The 16,373-nt window shown below is 43.4% G+C and overlaps 1 protein-coding gene across 1 annotated transcript in view; it reads right to left on the bottom strand.

Moving 5' to 3' along the window:
• OBSCN (obscurin, cytoskeletal calmodulin and titin-interacting RhoGEF) overlaps positions 1-16,373 on the bottom strand; it is a 181,967-nt gene that overhangs the window by 97,031 nt on the left and 68,563 nt on the right. The window contains exons 36-48 of the mRNA XM_039726425.1: positions 15,633-15,899; positions 14,322-14,588; positions 12,795-13,058; positions 11,649-11,915; positions 10,531-10,794; positions 7,331-7,594; positions 6,302-6,565; positions 5,749-6,012; positions 4,756-5,019; positions 3,435-3,698; positions 1,798-2,064; positions 1,185-1,448; positions 262-528 (exon numbers count right to left, since the gene is read on the bottom strand). Coding sequence (XP_039582359.1) covers positions 262-528; positions 1,185-1,448; positions 1,798-2,064; positions 3,435-3,698; positions 4,756-5,019; positions 5,749-6,012; positions 6,302-6,565; positions 7,331-7,594; positions 10,531-10,794; positions 11,649-11,915; positions 12,795-13,058; positions 14,322-14,588; positions 15,633-15,899 — 3,447 coding nt within the window. The remainder of the gene's footprint in view (positions 1-261; positions 529-1,184; positions 1,449-1,797; positions 2,065-3,434; positions 3,699-4,755; positions 5,020-5,748; positions 6,013-6,301; positions 6,566-7,330; positions 7,595-10,530; positions 10,795-11,648; positions 11,916-12,794; positions 13,059-14,321; positions 14,589-15,632; positions 15,900-16,373) is intronic.

Genomic DNA, 16,373 nt, shown 5'->3' with positions numbered 1-16,373 from the left:
AGGTGTCCCTGCCCATGGCAGAGGGATGGAAATGGATGATCTTTAAGGCCCCTTCCAACCCAAACTATTCAATAGCTTTAATTGCCATTAATCACTCCAGATACCTAAGAAGAACCTTTCTACTTTGCTGTGTCCCAGGCCCAAGGAGAACATTTATTCTGGCGTGGACCAGCAACAAAACAAATCAATGGCTGCAGAGAACACCAGGAAAAGCTCCTTTCACTCCACTCCTCCTGAGCCAAGGGTCACCACTGCCCCTACCATGCACGGCCAGCACAGCCGTGGTCCGCTGGTGTCCGGAGTCGCAGGTGTAAATTCCTGAATCCTCCACTTCCAGGTCATAAATGACCAATTCAGCAGCACAGCCCTGCTGCCTCATCTCGTATTTCAGACCAGGGTAGAGAGTGACATCCCCTCTCCTCCACTCCACTGGAGCCTTGGGTTTGGTGAGCTCACACCTCAGGGTCACTGTTCCACTTTCTTCTGCCTCAGCGTCCTGAAGCTCTTGTTTGAAAAGGGCTGGTAGGGCTACAAAATAGAAATGTGACTTGGACCTGCTGCAGGTGGGGCTTGGGAAAAAGGAAGTAGAGGGAAAATGAAAGCACCAAAAGGTGTTTGGTTTTTTTCCCAGACGTCTCTAAACCTCAATGTTCTGAAATCAAACTATGAAGATATTTCCCCAGAGAAGTAATAGGAATATCTGCAGAGCAATAAGAAATGGATTTCAAGTCATGCTTGCCATTAAATATATAGAATCTAATCTATGATCTAAAAATGGAACAAGAGTTTTCCTGCTGTAAAAGCAGTCAGCGTGCTGCCCTGATCACTGAAGAAGTGTTCTGAAGATCAGCAGGGAATTTTCAGAGTTCAGATTCCCTCCTAATACAGAGACTTGCAAGAGTTCATCTCCCTCTTAAGGCAGGGAATTTTAAGGGTTCAGATGCCCTCTTAAGGCAGGCACTTGAAGGAGAGATTTTGATTATTCTGACAGCAAAATACAGAAAAAAATGCACTTAGTTCTGCATTGCAATTCCCATTTTCTGCCTGGCCACTACATGAGCTGCATAGACCAGGCTATTCTGCACACCTCATGATTTACAATCTTTTCCTTAAGCAAGGCTAAACCACAGTGGCTATTTTGATTTTCAGAAAATATTACAGCCTTTTCCATTTTAGCTTTTTACCATTGACTGTCAGTGTAGCAGTTGTCTGCTGATCTCCACACACACAGGTGTAAACTCCAGCATCCTCCTCCTCCAGCTCATGGATAATCAGCTTTGCAACAGCATCGTCCTGACTAATTTCATGTTTTCTGCTCTTTTTGAGCACCTCCTGCCCTTTCTTCCACTCCACCTCAGCAGGTTTTGTCAGCTCACACTGCAGAGCAGCTGTGCCATTTTCCACGGCTTCCAGGTCCTTCAGCTCTCTCTTGAATTCTGGAGGCAGCACTGAGGAGTAAAAGAGTTACCACAGAGAGGGTGAATGCTCCTAAAAAGGCAGCTTGGTGAGGTCATGGGGTAGAGGTTCCATGGGGCAGCACCAAGCCCTGGTCCAGGTCAGTGGAACACGATGGAAAAATTCCCCAGCTTCCCTGGACAGTGGATCAGGGCATGGAAAGTGAGATGAATCAGCAGAGCTGAGGGGGACAAACACCATCAGGGAACGTTTTTCCCAATTCCACAAAAAGAGGAAGCACAGAGACTCCAAAGGAGCCAAAAGCCAACCAAACAAAGGACAGGCACAGCCCACAGAGGTTTGGGCTGGTTTGGAGGACGATCACCCCAGGGATTACATTACCATGAACTGTTAAGGCAGCTGTGCTGGTCTGGTCTCCACACACACAGGAATAGTCCCCACTGTCACTCAGGTCCAGGCCATGGACCAGCAGCTCCACAGCACGTCCCTCCTGCCTCATGCTGTACTTGGTGCCCGAGGTGAGGATGTGCTGGCCCTTCCTCCACTGCACACGGGCAGGGGCCTTGCTCAGCTCGCAGTGAAAGGAGGCTGTTCCACCTTCTACCCCTTCCTGGCTGGTCATTTCTTCTTGGAAAAATGGAGGCACAGCTGAAGGATGCAGGTAAAATGTGTTACAAACTGAGGGTGTGTCCAGGGAGGGGGGAGGAAGTGACAGGGGAAAAGTGTGAAGGTTGTGACAGAGGAAAGTTGTCAAGGATGGGCAAGCATCAGCCACAAAGAGAGGAAAGAGAAATGAAAATATCTTGGTGGGAACAGACATCCTGATCATTTCGAATTTACCCTGGCTTCCTACAGCAAAGCTGCACAGTCCTCAACAGATTTACACCTGCTTTCTACCAGCTTCCCCCTCAGAAAAAAAGCAGAATACCAGCTCTGAGCTCCTCAATTCACATGTACTGGTGTCTTCCATAGGCTTCATGGCTTTGCACTCTTTTCCTACTCCGAGCTGCCCTGCTGTGCTCTGACTTGACATGGCTCCTTACTCATCCTCACTCCTTCTTCCTTGAGATATCCTTGAGGAGGCACATCTGGGACTCAGAGATTCTTCTTGACCCCAAAGGAAATTTCCAGCTGCCAGATTCCAGCCTGGGTTCTTGTCTCAGAACACATTTTTCCCATTTAAAGTAATTCTTGTACCCATTGCAACTTGCATCCTTGAAATAAATGTGGTGACCTTCACATATATCCCTCTAGTACTATGTGGAATAATGGGATGTCCCATCTGTTTAAAAACGTTGGATCTCTCAGATCTCAAAGTTAGTGTCCAGTATTAGAAACTTAGTTAAAATATCCAGGCTAGAAAACAGGCTTAGCCCTGATTTGGCACACTTCCCATTCCAGCAGTGTCAAGCTGAAATACCAGCCTTGTTTGTCCAGCAAATTGTTCTTCCAACAAAGGAAGACCAGAAGGAGGTTACAGAAAGAATTTATCCTTTTCTTAGAAAATTCAGTCTCCTAATGGAAATCTGTCTTTGGGCATCAGGACAGAGATTGTGGGCACAAAACCCAAAATGGACATAACTTAGTGCAGAGGAAATTATAACTAATAGAGCCTTATTCTGAATACTCCTTATTCCCTGTATTAAAATGGTTGGTGTTGAGAATTTCAAAAAGGAATAGCAAAGAATAAACAGATTTGTGGTTTAGAGAACAAATGCAGGAAAAGAAAGACCAAAGAACAGTGGGGTTACATGGTAGAAAAGAAATGGCAGAAGGGAAAGAAGAAAGGAGAGCAGGCTTGTGTTTAAGGAAAGGAAAAGGCAAAAGGATGGCACAGAGAAATGCAGACAGGTATTTTCCAATTTCCACAGCCTGCAGGTGAGGAGGGGCAGGGAACATTTTCAACTGAATGGAAGCTCAGTTAATAAGGATGAAGAGACAGATGTGGAAAATTGAAGAGCTTAGAGCAGAGGACAGAGGTTTCCAGCCAGGAGAGAGGAGGTCAGGGATGGCTTTACCCTGTACTGTCAAGACAGCTGTGGTCTGGTGCTCTCCACACACACAGGTGTAGTCTCCTGCATCCTCCTCAGCTATTTCATGGATCACCAGCTCTGCCTTGAGCCCTTCCTGCCTCATTTTGTATTTCCCACTTGGTTTGAGGATCCTCTGGTCCTTCCGCCACTCCACCGGAGCAGCCTTGGAGAGCTGACAGAGCAGGGACACTTCTCCACCTTCTTCTGCTTCCTGGTCCTTCAGCTCCTCCTTAAAGAGTGGTGGCAGAGCTGGAGGATGCAACATGGACAAAGGGACAGCAGAAAACCAGAATTAAAACCTTGTTTCTATTTTGAGATTATTCCTCCTCTTGCCTTTTTTTCAGCCTATTATAGATATTCAAAGCCATAACCAAGTCCAGAAACTCTGGAAATGTGTTTCTTTGAGTGTAATGTGGTTTCAGTCGCCCTGAGGGATCAGTTTCCTGAGTTTTTGTTGTCATTTACTTTGAAAGAACAAAACAAAGACCCAGACCTCAGATTAACAGCACTCACAAATAACTGCTGGATACAGAACTATTTTTACCCACACAAATGTCTTTTTTTGGAGGCTGCTGTTGTTAGTTTCTGGTTTGTTTTTATTAAACTGTCACAGCCCCATCTACATGATGGGGATATGATATCTCCATCATGTAGATGGGGCTGTGACAGTTTAATAAAAACAGACAGACAGATATCCAAATAAAACTACTCCTAGTTTTAAATTGAAGTTTGAAGGGCCATTACATCTAATAAGATTTTTAGATTCTTGTAACTCCTCAATTTAGAAATCATAACTCAAAGACAAAGCAACCTATAGGAATTAAGCTCTGGAATGATAACACTTATCTCACTCTGCATGTCTGACTTCTTTAAAGAATCTGGAAACTTCAAAAAAAAAAATCCATGGACAGAATTTCCTCTTCTTTCTGCTGCCCCAACCCTCACTTCTCTTTTTCCAGTTCCTGGGGAAGAGGCACCTCAGAGCCCAAAGCAGGGTGCTTTGTTGGAGAAACTGTGGTGGAGTGAAGGGACCTACAGGGCTGGAGCAGGAAAATGCAAATATCCAGGAAGAGGAGACTTGCACAGAAGGAAACTTCTCACTTTCTCCTTTTAAAGGACAGATTAATAATAACCAAACAATTCACTATGAGCGACTCTTTCTTGGGAAGAAGTGAGTTATAAATAAATAGAATGAAGGAACAATAAGTGATAAAAACAAACTACTGACCCAGGGAAGAAACTACAACATTTCAGAATTATGTCTATCTCAAGAGATGTTTATCAATTATAGTATGTTCTTTTTTACCATGAACTGTTAAGGTTGCTGTTGTCTTCTGGTCACCACACACACAGGTGTAATCTCCAGCATCTTTTACTTCTAGGTCACAAATGACCAGCTCTGCAGTGGTGCCAGACTGTCTCATTTGATATTTGTCACTTGCTTTGAGCACTTTTGGCCCTGTTTTCCACTGCACAGGAGCTCCTTTGGTTAATTCACATCTCAGAGTGACTGATGCTCCTTCTTGAGCTTCTTCATCCTTCAGCTCCTCCTTGAAAAGCACTGGCAGGGCTGGAGATGGAAAGCCAGTAGAAAGTGTGTTTAAACTAAGTGTTCAGCATTGTGAATTCTCAGCTGAAGTTCAAATCTGGCCAAATCAGGGGGTTGAGGTTATCACTACAAATGTTGCCTCAGGTTTTAGCTTTGGGACCATTTGGTTTCATCTTGGGTGCAGCCCTGGCTGGGCTCTGGTGCTGCCCAAGGTGGATCCATGGAGGAGATCCTTTGAATCAATCCCTGCTTTATTCTTTATCTCTGTCCATTCTCTATTCTAGGTCAGCCTGCACAGGGCATCACAAAGATCTGGAAAACCGAATCTAGCAGTGAGAGAAGAAGTGCTGAGATGAGAGGCCAAAGTACAATATTTAGTCTTTATTCTTTAGCTCTGTCCAGTCTGTGTTCTAGGTCAGCCTGCACAAGGCCTCACAAAGACCTGGAAAATCACAGTGAGAAAAGAAGTGTGGAGATGACAGGCCAAAGTACAAGATTTCAGGTAGAATTCAAAGGATTTCTCACAGGACAGAACATCTCAGCTTGTCTAACATTTCCTGGGTGCAATTCCCTTAAATCTACAACACAGCAGTGTGTCTGCAGGGAGAGACAGTCCTGAGCTCAGCTCCCTTTTCAGCAACGCCAGACAAAAAAGAAACACCTGACCAAGACCTGGACACAAGTTAACAACAGCTGGACACTCCATGGGGGTATCAGAGGAACAGAAAATGGACAATAAACTGCATTTACCCTTCACTGTCAGAGAGGCTGTGCTCTGCTGCTCCCCACACACACAGGTGTAATCCCCTGCATCCTGCAGCTCTAGGTCACGGATTTCCAGCTCTGCCAGGGCACCCTCCTGCCTCATGATGTATTTTTCACTTGCTCTGAGTATTTTATTCCCTTTCTTCCACGCCACAGCTGCAGCCTTGCTCAGCTCACAGCGCAGAGTGGCTGTTTGGCTTTCCATGGCTTGCAGGTCCTTCAGGTCTTCTTTGAAAAGGGCTGGCAGGGCTGAAGGTCACAAAATGCACAGAGGACATTAAAAATGACATGTGACACACAGGTGACAGGAGGGGTGGGGTGGTACAGAAGCATAGAACAATTTAAGGTGGAAACAGGGTGTTTTCCTCATCATTCTGGGACATTGGACAAACCAAAAGACAGAAAGAGAAAAGCAGCCTGGATACAAGCAGATCTCACAGAGAGTTTACAGATTTAAAGAAACAATTCAGTCACAGGTGAACACACAATCAATATCAACAAGCTGAAATCCACAACAATACAGATATATTATTTTTACCATGCACTATCAAGGCCGCTGTTGTCTCCTGCTCTCCACACACACACGTGTACTCTCCAGCATCTTTCAATTCCACATCCTGGATAAGCAGCTTCCTGACCGTGCCCTCCTGCCTCATTTTGTACTTGTCACTGGCTTTGAGCAAAGTGCTGCCCTTCCTCCACTCCACGGGGGCAGCTTTGGTCAGCTCACACCTCAGAGTGGCCACTTGACCCTCGGTCACCTCCTCGTCCTTCAGGCTCTCCTGGATGCCTGCAGGCAGCACTGAGGATGCAATGGGAGCAGGGTTAAAGGCAGCAGCAAACACAGCCTGCAGGTGAGGGCATGGGTGTGATACTTCAGCTTTTAGCTTTTCTATTTTCACATTCTCTGCTGCTTCAGTGTGTGGGTCTGGGCTTCACATCAGGGCAGGGTGAGCTCTCTGCACAGAGCAGGGACACAAAACAATTCCTGCTCCAGCTGGGCACCAAGGACAAATGATCCCAATCTCAGCCCAAGAGCACAAACCCCGTGGGCTGCAGAGAGAAAAACAAGCAGGATGGGACTGCAGGGGCTGCAGCTGGGATTGGACACTGAACTGCAATGTGCACATGGAGCAGAGCTGAGCCCAGGGAGAGACCCCGGCAGCGCTCGTGCATTTTGGGACCATTTGGGTTCATCTTAGGTGCAGCCCTGGCTGGGCTCTGGTGCTGCCCAAGGTGGATCCATGGAGGAGATCCTTTGAATAAATCCCTAATTTATTCTTTAGCTCCATTTACTCTCTGTTCTAGGCCAGCCTTCCCAAGGCATCAGGTGGGGAGGTGTCTTCAGGCTTGACCTCACATCTGCTTCAGGAATTAGGTCCTAAAACCACTTTATACATGGAACTGGGGAAAAGTGTTACCCCTAAATCACATATTCATCCTCCTGGTCATGCCACGCATGGTCAGACTCAGAGGAACTGTGCACAGATGACAATGATGACGTTGATAAAAACAATTCAAACCATAATCCCAACAATGATGGCATCCAAATGGAGCTGGTCATTACCATGTACTGCCAAGGAAGCTGTGGTCTGCTGCTCCCCACACACACAGGTGTAGTCCCCAGCATCACTCTGGGTCAGACTGTGGATCACCAGCTCTGCAGTGACATCCTTCTGCCTCATTTTGTATTTCTCACTAGGTTTGAGGGCTGTGTGTCCCTTTTTCCACTCCACTGGGGCAGGTTTGGTCAGCTCACAGTGCAGAGTCACTGCTTCACCCTCCTCGGCCTCCTCATCTCTTAACTCTTCTTTGAACAGAGCAGGAAGGGCTGAGAAACAGAGCAGCAAAGGTTCTCATGACAAGCAGCTCTTGACCACCAAAGGAAACAATGTCCAGCAATATCTATCCCTGCCTTGTACTGACGTGGGGATCATCCCACAAAAGGAAAATGCTGATCTGTATCATAGACAAAAAGAGTCTCGTCATTTCTTTCAGCAAATATCAAATGAATTTGCTGATTGGTTTAGAGATGTATGGAAAATAATCATCAAAAATGGGGAAACTTCATGTACGATCAAAACTGCAACTTTCTCAGTATAACCCAGCCTAGGAGATTAATACAACAGGTTAGACTATGATCAGGAAAAAAGCTAAAGGAAAAAAATATATAACCTTTTAATTCACATTTTAAGGATGCCCTCAGACCCAGCCCAGAATTAGGATGAGACTGAAGAGAAGAATCAGAGAGCCTTAAAGTGCTTGGGTAGGAATAAAAAGGAAAGAGAAGGATGATGCAGCAGAAATCTGCCATAATTCCCTCACCCTCAGAAGTTCAGGTGCTTCCTGACCCCTCCTCCCTTTTGGAACAACAAACAGAATTATTCAGATTGTAAGACTGGATGGAAATGTGGCAATATGTGGAAGCAATAGGATGGGATGACATTCACTAAGTCTTAAGAATGGGGTGGGAATGACATTTGGATTTAAAATAGCTAAGAAAGAGCTTGAGAGGATGGTCTCCAATTCCTGACCCTGACCAGCAAGAAATAATTGATAATAAGGATGTGGAGAATAACTCTGCAAACATTAATGTAAATAGATTAAAACGAAGGAAAAAACAAGGGAGATGTTGGTCTGCCTCTCTTTCAGGAATGTAAGTGATGATGAGTGAACATGGGGAAAGCTGAAGTGTTTAATTCCTTTTTCTTCATTATTATTAAATGTTAGTTTTAATTGAGGATGTAATAGAAATTCTGGCTTGGAAAAGAAAAAAAAATTAGAGAACATATAAATAAATATATTCTCAAAGCAGCTTGGTGTGATGAAATTTGTCCTGGGATTCTTAAGGTGGAGGCACAACCAATTTCAGACACTGAAGAAAGCAAACAGTGGCTATGTTCCCCAAGTATGGAAAAAACAGAAACTAAGAGGTGAAAAATATATTTCAGCCTGAAACACACACATTTAGTTTGTGCTGTGTAAACTGAGATTCTAAAATCCCAGAGAGTAAAGAAAGAAAAATCACTTGTAAAGTCAGTGGAGCCAATAGAGCTCCAAATGTAAATGCCTGCTTTAAAATGAGCTGGAGGCCTCCCTGATTCCCATGGTCTGAGTTTGATGGATCTCCATTGACAAAAATGGGAATTTGGGAATACTCTTCAGTCTGGAAGCTGAATCCCATTCATAATGCTTGTCATAGAAAGAGAGAGAGAGCAGAGAGAGGATCCAAGGATTTATGGCCATCTCAACTTAATTCTTTGAAAAACTCAGATCTGCCAAGAGCTTTTCTCTTCATGAAGGAGTGGACCAGGGTAATTTTTTCTTGGTATACATTAAGCTTCCTTGACAGCAAGACATACTACATGTTCTATATTATTATTATTTTAGTGAAGTTCTAACTTTAATATAGGTGGAATTACAGAAGGGAAGTGGTACTAATTTGAAAGCCACAGTTACAGGATCTTCATCTGGGGTTTACACTCACAATGAAAGGATGAATGAGCAGAGTTTCTCACTAGTCTGAATTCAGGATTATTCAGCATTTTCTGTAGCAACTTGGACAATGAAATGCAAAGTTTCATTCATTTTGAAGATGATCTCGGGGTGGGAAGGGAGAAAGGGTAAAAACACTTCTTTAAACTGGATTGAGATATAGAATATTTGTATGAAGTAGTGGCGATAAAATAGGCTTCAATTCAGCAAGGGCAGATGGAAAATATTTAGGAACAGTTAATAGCACAAATACAAGAAGAAGCAGATCTACAGTGAGGGATTTGGGGTTACAAGAGTTTGTGGAGAAAATTCAAGTCAAAAAGTTCAAGCCTGATGCAAATCAATCCTCTTAATTAAGATGTGTAGCTCGGAGTGTCACATTGCTTCTTGGTTTAAATTTCATACAAATATTTCTCTGCTTCTATAAGAAGTAATTACTTAAGCCAGTTCAAGAAAGACTTTTGTTGATATGAAGAACAACTTTCTGGCAGTAATGATGGTGACTTGGGGTTCAAGCTCATTTCAATTCTATTTTTCATGGTTAAATTGGAAGTGCAAGACTGAAGTAATCCTGGTTGTGTTGGAAAATGCAAAGATGGGCAGAAAAGCAAAGAAATCAGCTCCCTAAATTCAGACTTACTGGATTTGCAGGTGAGAAAGAGGCTGAAACTACTTCTGACTGTCCTGTGTTAATAGTGAAAATAAAGTTTCCCTCTCTTCCATGGAAAGTTTGCAGATTAATTTGGCTGAGGATTATGAAATATTCTCCTACTCTAATGCTGAGTATTCTGTAGTACCTGAATAAAAATCAACATTATTCTTGGTCAGAGTTACAAAGAAAATTACACCGAAACAAATTTTCTTTTCATTATTTTAAATTACTTGCCAAATCCTGATGCAACTTGAAATAAAATTTTTCTTTTAAAGAGCTATGAATGTTCCTGCTGCTCCATCTGTCTAGGTTCAAGTCAAAAGTGAGTAAAACAGAATTTTAAAAAAGGAAATCTGTGACATCCTTCAGCCTTTACAAAGAAATACAGCCCTGCACCAACAAGACCAAGGAGAATAAACAAGGAAAAATTTAGTAAAATCAATGGAACTACAATCGTGGTTAGAATTAGACAAAAACCACAATAAAAAGAAGGAAGTCTGTTACAACCAGAATTAATGATGGCAAGATTAGAGAAAGAACTTGCAGTGTGTGAGTACTGAGGTCTGCAGAGGAGGAGGGACAACCACCACCCAAAAATGTCCCATTTCCGTGCCCTTTACCGTGCACTGTCAGTGCTGCCGTTGTCTTCTCCTCTCCACACACACAGGTGTACTCCCCAGCATCCCTGGCCTCCAGGGCATGGATCAGCAGCTGGGCCCTGCTGCCCTCCTGCCTCATGGTGTATTTTTCACTGGCTTTGAGCACTTTGTGTTTCTTTCTCCACTCCACGGGGGCAGCCCTGGACAGCTCGCACTGCAGGGTGGCTGTGGCACCTTCTGTGGCTTCTGCATCCCTCATCTCCTTCTGGAAGTGCACAGGCAGGGCTGGGGGGTTCAAAAGGAGCAGAATGTGGGACCATGGCAGCAGCTCCAGCACCCATTCTGTGTGGTCTGACAACCACAAGTGATAAGCAAAGCCTTAATCAAATAATAATCAAATCCATCAGGATTGATGGCTGCTCTGAGAACCATGAGACTGGCTTTATAAACCTGGAGAATACCTCCAGGGTTTTTTATGGTGAAGTCCATGGTGAAGGGCAGAACCACATCAGTCTCAACTTCAGACCTGCATGACTGAGACCTACTTTGGTTATTGCCTGCTAGAATGGAAAATAAAGGGTAACCAAAGCATCTAAATTCTATGGAAATGCAAATTGTTACTAAAAATGTTAATAAATGAACCTATAGCTGAGTCATCAGTTTCACTTTTCCACGAGGGACCTTTAAAAGGTTCTTTGCAACCTAAACTATTCTTTAGTTTCACCTCCTACAGTGGTCTGGCAGTGCTTAAGCACTAAAATATACTGAAACACTCATAACTCTCTCAAAAACATCTCAGAAAAAAATCTTCTCAACTTTATGATTGCAACATCTTTACAACCAACATCACAACAATGTGATTTTCCATTTCTCAGCACCTACTGCTGAACGTAAGGATCAAACAAATGAGTTAGCACCAGGATGAGTATCTGCAGTTTTTGCCAGGAACCTCCAACCTGTGCCTGACACTGACCAAAGCATCCAGGAATGTATTCCCATGTCCTACCAGATTTTGCTAAACTCATCAGAAACAGAACCGCAGTTTCAAAGCTGACACCCTACACTCTTAAAAAAACCCCAAAACTGTTTGAAAACCATCTCTAATTTATGACGTATTTCCTTTTTTTTTATATTTTTACCATTCACTTTGAGCGCAGCCGTGGTTTCCTGCTCTCCACAAGAGCACGTGTAATCTCCAGCATCTGCCAGGACTAAATCATGGATCACCAGCTCAGCCACTGTGCCCTGGCATCTCATGGTGAACTTGTCACTTGTCCCCAGGGTTTTGTCTCCTTTCCTCCACGCCACGGCAGCTCCAGCCTTGCTCAGCTCACAGCAGAAAGTGGCCGTGCCATCTTCTGTGCCTTCCACGTTCTTCAGCTCTTTCTTAAAGTGAGGAGGGAGGGCTGAAGATCACAGGTGAAAGAGAGCGCTTTAAAAATCGAGCAAACACTGTGTCTTGGCTGCTCCACTGGATTAAAACACTTCAAAATGTTTTAGAATGTAAAGAACCTGGGAGCAAAGGATGATTTCAGGGGCATCCCTGACTTGTGCTTTGAAAGACACCACATTCACAGAATTCACAGAATTCAGCATCTCACAATGACTTGGAAATCAATGTTGATTTATAACAAGTCTGAGAACCATAAAAGAGTGAGTTTGGACAGCTGGAAAACACCTTATTCATAAATCAGAGGGTGTTTTTAATTATATGAGACACATCATGACGTGGAGAACCACACCAGTCTCAACCCCTCGACTCTCACTGATTTGGAAATCAATAAAACTAAAATATCAGTACTGGGAGGAAAGTTTTAAAAGCTTTTTTAAGATATAACAACAGAAAGCTAATCCCAAGATTTCAAGGAGCTATGAACATCTCTTTCTCAAAATCAGATTAAGAATTAAAATGAACACCATGTTGTTTAAAATTAAAATTTCATCACTTTTCAACTTCATCCAAGAAAAGCAAGTGAAATCTCAGTGATATGCCCTAAAGAAATTAATGAGTGAAAATAAAATACTCCAAAGTGCTATTTCTGACTTCATCAATCTTTTCATTATCCACTTCCAGCTTCCATCAGCAGGAGACAACAGGGACTGAAAAGAATCTTTGTGCTGTTTATCAGTCCCAAAGGAAGGGCCTTCAGTGGAAGATACTCCCAGTGGTTGGAACAGCTGCCACAACATTTTAAAATAACAGAAGGGATCAAGAGCAGATTGTGATCCCACAGGAGGATCACAGATGACAATGCAGAAAATTCCTCTTAACCCAGATATTTTACCATGCACTGTCAGGGAAGCTGTGGTTGTCTTGTCTCCACACACACAGGTGTAATCTCCTGCATCTCCTTCCTCCAGACTGTGGATTGTCAGCTCAGCAGTGGTGTCCTTCAGCCTCATTTTGTATTTTTCACTGGGTCTGAGCACCTCCTGCCCCCTCCTCCACTCCACTGGGGCGGGTTTGCTCAGCTCACACTGCAGAACAGCCGTCCTGTTTTCTGTGCCTTCCACATTGACAAGATCTCTTTTGAACAGTGCAGGCAGAGCTACGGGGTGCAACATAAACAGAGAGGACATCAAAACCATTAAGAAGACCTTGGGGAACTCAGGGCTGGGACTTGTGGCCAGTCCTTCACCATTACAGGAAAAAAATCAGTCTGGAAAGCTGCCCCTAAAAGAAAACTACTGCAGGATCCCACTAGGATAATTTCCATCATGACCTGCCTCTAACATTAACTTGCTCATATTCACTACTTCACAGCTGATTCCAATACTCCTCTCAACCTATTTCTCTCTGAAATAATCTATCTTGAACATTAATGACCTGAATTCTGATTAAAAGTCACCAGCCGGGGTGACAGCACTGCTGGAGATCCCTGCCTTTCCTAACATCATAATTTGTATTTCTGGTTCAGGAAAAAAAAAACAGTAATAACGCTTCAGGTGCATCTTTAACCTAAAATTTCCAAGGATATAATGACACTAATATCAGGATTACAGGGATTTTTTAGCAACATTCAACAATTTGTCTTATAATGTGCCACTAAAATAAAATGGAAATTACTTGTACAGGGATGAAAATGATAGGTCAAAAGAGAGGAGGAACAGAAATTCCCCCAGCTGGGAGAAAGATGAAGAAAAAGTGTGCAGAAAATCTGAGAGAACATTTTTGCCTCCTCAATTTCCCCTTGTCCTTGGCAGCTTTTTATCCATAAGAGATATCTCAAATAAAAGCTCTTCTTCCATCTATAGGATCTGTACATGAGCTGCTCCTTCTGCAGGGGCAAGCAGAGCTCATCACCATTCACCATGGCAGAGCCAGGAACAAAATCCTCCCATTATTCCCTAAGTCAGGACCTGCAGAATAATGCTGAGTGGTGGGGATTTATTTAAATACCATTTTCTCAGCAGAATATAGCATGATCCTGCAGAAGAGGAGGGTGGTCACTCTTTCCTGAATGGAAAAACCTCTCACTGACTGAGCTCAGCAGATTTAAAGGACTTTCCTTCAGGTTAAGCATGGAAATCCACTGATGCCAGGGAGACAAACTGAGAAAACCCCTGAGGACAATCTTCTGCTGGAGGTCTGTTCACTCTTGCTCCCTGAGATGAGAAATTCTCACAGCTTTTCTTTACTCTGATATAAAGCCATCAGTTCCAAACTGACAGCACTGGGAGATGGGATGAAGCAGCACCAGCAAACCAGGAAAATGCTGCAGAATCAAAACACCAAAGCAAGTGGGAGGGAGAGAGAGAGAAAAGGGATGTCCTGGAGGTACTGCTATCCCAACAGAGAACGGCTTTTTTACCGTGGACTGTCAAGACAGCCGAGGTCTTCTGGTCTCCACACACACAGGTGTATTCTCCTGTGTCTTCCACCTCCAGATCTCGGATCAGCAGCTCTGCAGCTGTATCTTCCTGTCTCATCCTGTACTTTTCACTTGGTTTGAGTGCCTTGTCCCCTTTTTTCCACTCCACCGGGACGCCCACCTTGCTCAGCTCGCAGTGCAGAGTGGCTGTAGCACCGTCTGTGGCTTCCCTGTTCTTCAGCCCTTCCTTGAAAAATGCAGGCAAAGCTGAAGGACAGCAATATCAGCAGTGAGATGTAGCACTCCAAAGAGTTAAAATTATGTTTAAGTTTCCTTTTCCATCTTATCTTGAACTTGATTTATCAACACAAGAATAGAGATTCTCATGGGTCTCCATGAATCAGCGTTGGGAAAGAAATGTCATCACCAGGAGAGGATTTAATGCTTGCAGTAATCCATAGAGGTATTTTACACAAATCAATACAAATAGAGGTCAAAACACCATTTTTTTTCCCTGTGAAATTTCAATCAAAAAGAACAACAGTTTGAAATTTCTGGAAAGAAAATGGTTTTCTTTTATGACATTTTAAAACCACAATGGGAGGATGTTTGCTGTTTCCACATACTGAAGCAAACAAAGAGACATTTTACATTTTAAAAAAATGAAACACTGGAGTTTCATTTTAAATGTCAGTTTGAAATGAAATTGTTCATTTCAATACATGGTGGGAAAACAAACATTTTCACCTGAACTGACATACCCTTTCAAAGATGTCAGGTTCAGTAAAAATCAAAGTTCTCCCTGAGAATGATTGTCCTTTAGAAGTCCTGGGCTTGTTTTACACAGAACACCAACTGAATTCCATGACAACTAGGCTGTAAACATAAAAGCACTTTGTTGTCTCAGGAATGGAGTACGGGCATAAGATTCCATGGAATAACCTAACCTTTTGGAATTTTACAAAACTTAAAATCCCTAAGACATAATCCCTTTGAAGCAACCCATTTTTGTCTTGAGCACAACAGGGAGTCTAATAAAGGACCTTTCAAGGGAAAAGCAAAATGAAAACCCTTAATTAAAAGAGTGGAAGCAACCCTGGTGGCCTTACTCTGAGCTTGGACACCGATATCCCTCTCGTGCCACAAATTCCAGCTGCACGGATGCCAGTGGATGCACTTCACTGGCATTGGTGAGCTGTGGATAAAGGTTTGGCTGAAGAAGGAGATGGGAGGGTAACCAGGGTTCTGCCCAAAGGAACAGAGAAACCAGGGTAGTTACTTTCAGGATGTGCCTTGTTTTGTTTGTTTTACCATGAACTGTTAACACTGCCATGGTCTGCTGGTCTCCACACACACAGGAATAATTCCCAGCATCCGCCATCTCTAGATTTTGGATTATAAGCTCAGCCACGACACCGTCCCTCTTCATTTTGTATTTGTCACTTGGCTTGAGGGTCTTAAAGCTCTTCTTCCACTCCACGTTAGCAGCAGCCTTGTTCAGCTCACAGCTCAGGGAGACACTTTTACCCTCAGTGGCTTCTTTGTCCATGAGTCCCTTGGTGAAAAGAGCAGGCAGGACTGCAGAGCAAACACGGACATGGCGTCAACCCTGGGAAAGCCTGAATCCATTACTTAATTCCTCTCTTATCTCCCTGGAGCCACCAGACCTTCTTGATCTCCTCCAGCATTTAGTTCCTCCACAATTTTTCTCCAGCCTCTAACCCTTCAAAAGGGTTAACCCTTTAAAAGATAATTCAGTCTATTTTTTTCCTGTCCTCACACTTTAAAACTTTCCTTAAATTCAAGACTATCTGCAAATTAGTTGACAAATCAACCACTCTTTACTTTATACACCATAAAATCAAAGACATAAAATTAGAGGCTGTATTTCAATATGAGACCCAGAGCATTTTGCTTCCCTTGAGAAAAGCAGGAGTTCTACAGAAGGGCCTGATTCATGGCACTGTCTGAATTTTTATAAACAAGAGTCCCTTAAAGCAGAGCAGTTGCAAACATGCTGTCAGGTTTTTGCAGAAATAAAATATTTGCTTG

Source organism: Passer montanus, unplaced genomic scaffold (assembly GCF_014805655.1).
Source record: "Passer montanus isolate IOZ18808 unplaced genomic scaffold, ASM1480565v1 scaffold59, whole genome shotgun sequence".
In the NCBI taxonomy this organism is placed as follows: domain Eukaryota; kingdom Metazoa; phylum Chordata; class Aves; order Passeriformes; family Passeridae; genus Passer; species Passer montanus.
The sequence above is the reverse complement of the archived record's forward strand: the minus strand, read 5'-3'. Positions and strand labels throughout refer to the sequence as shown.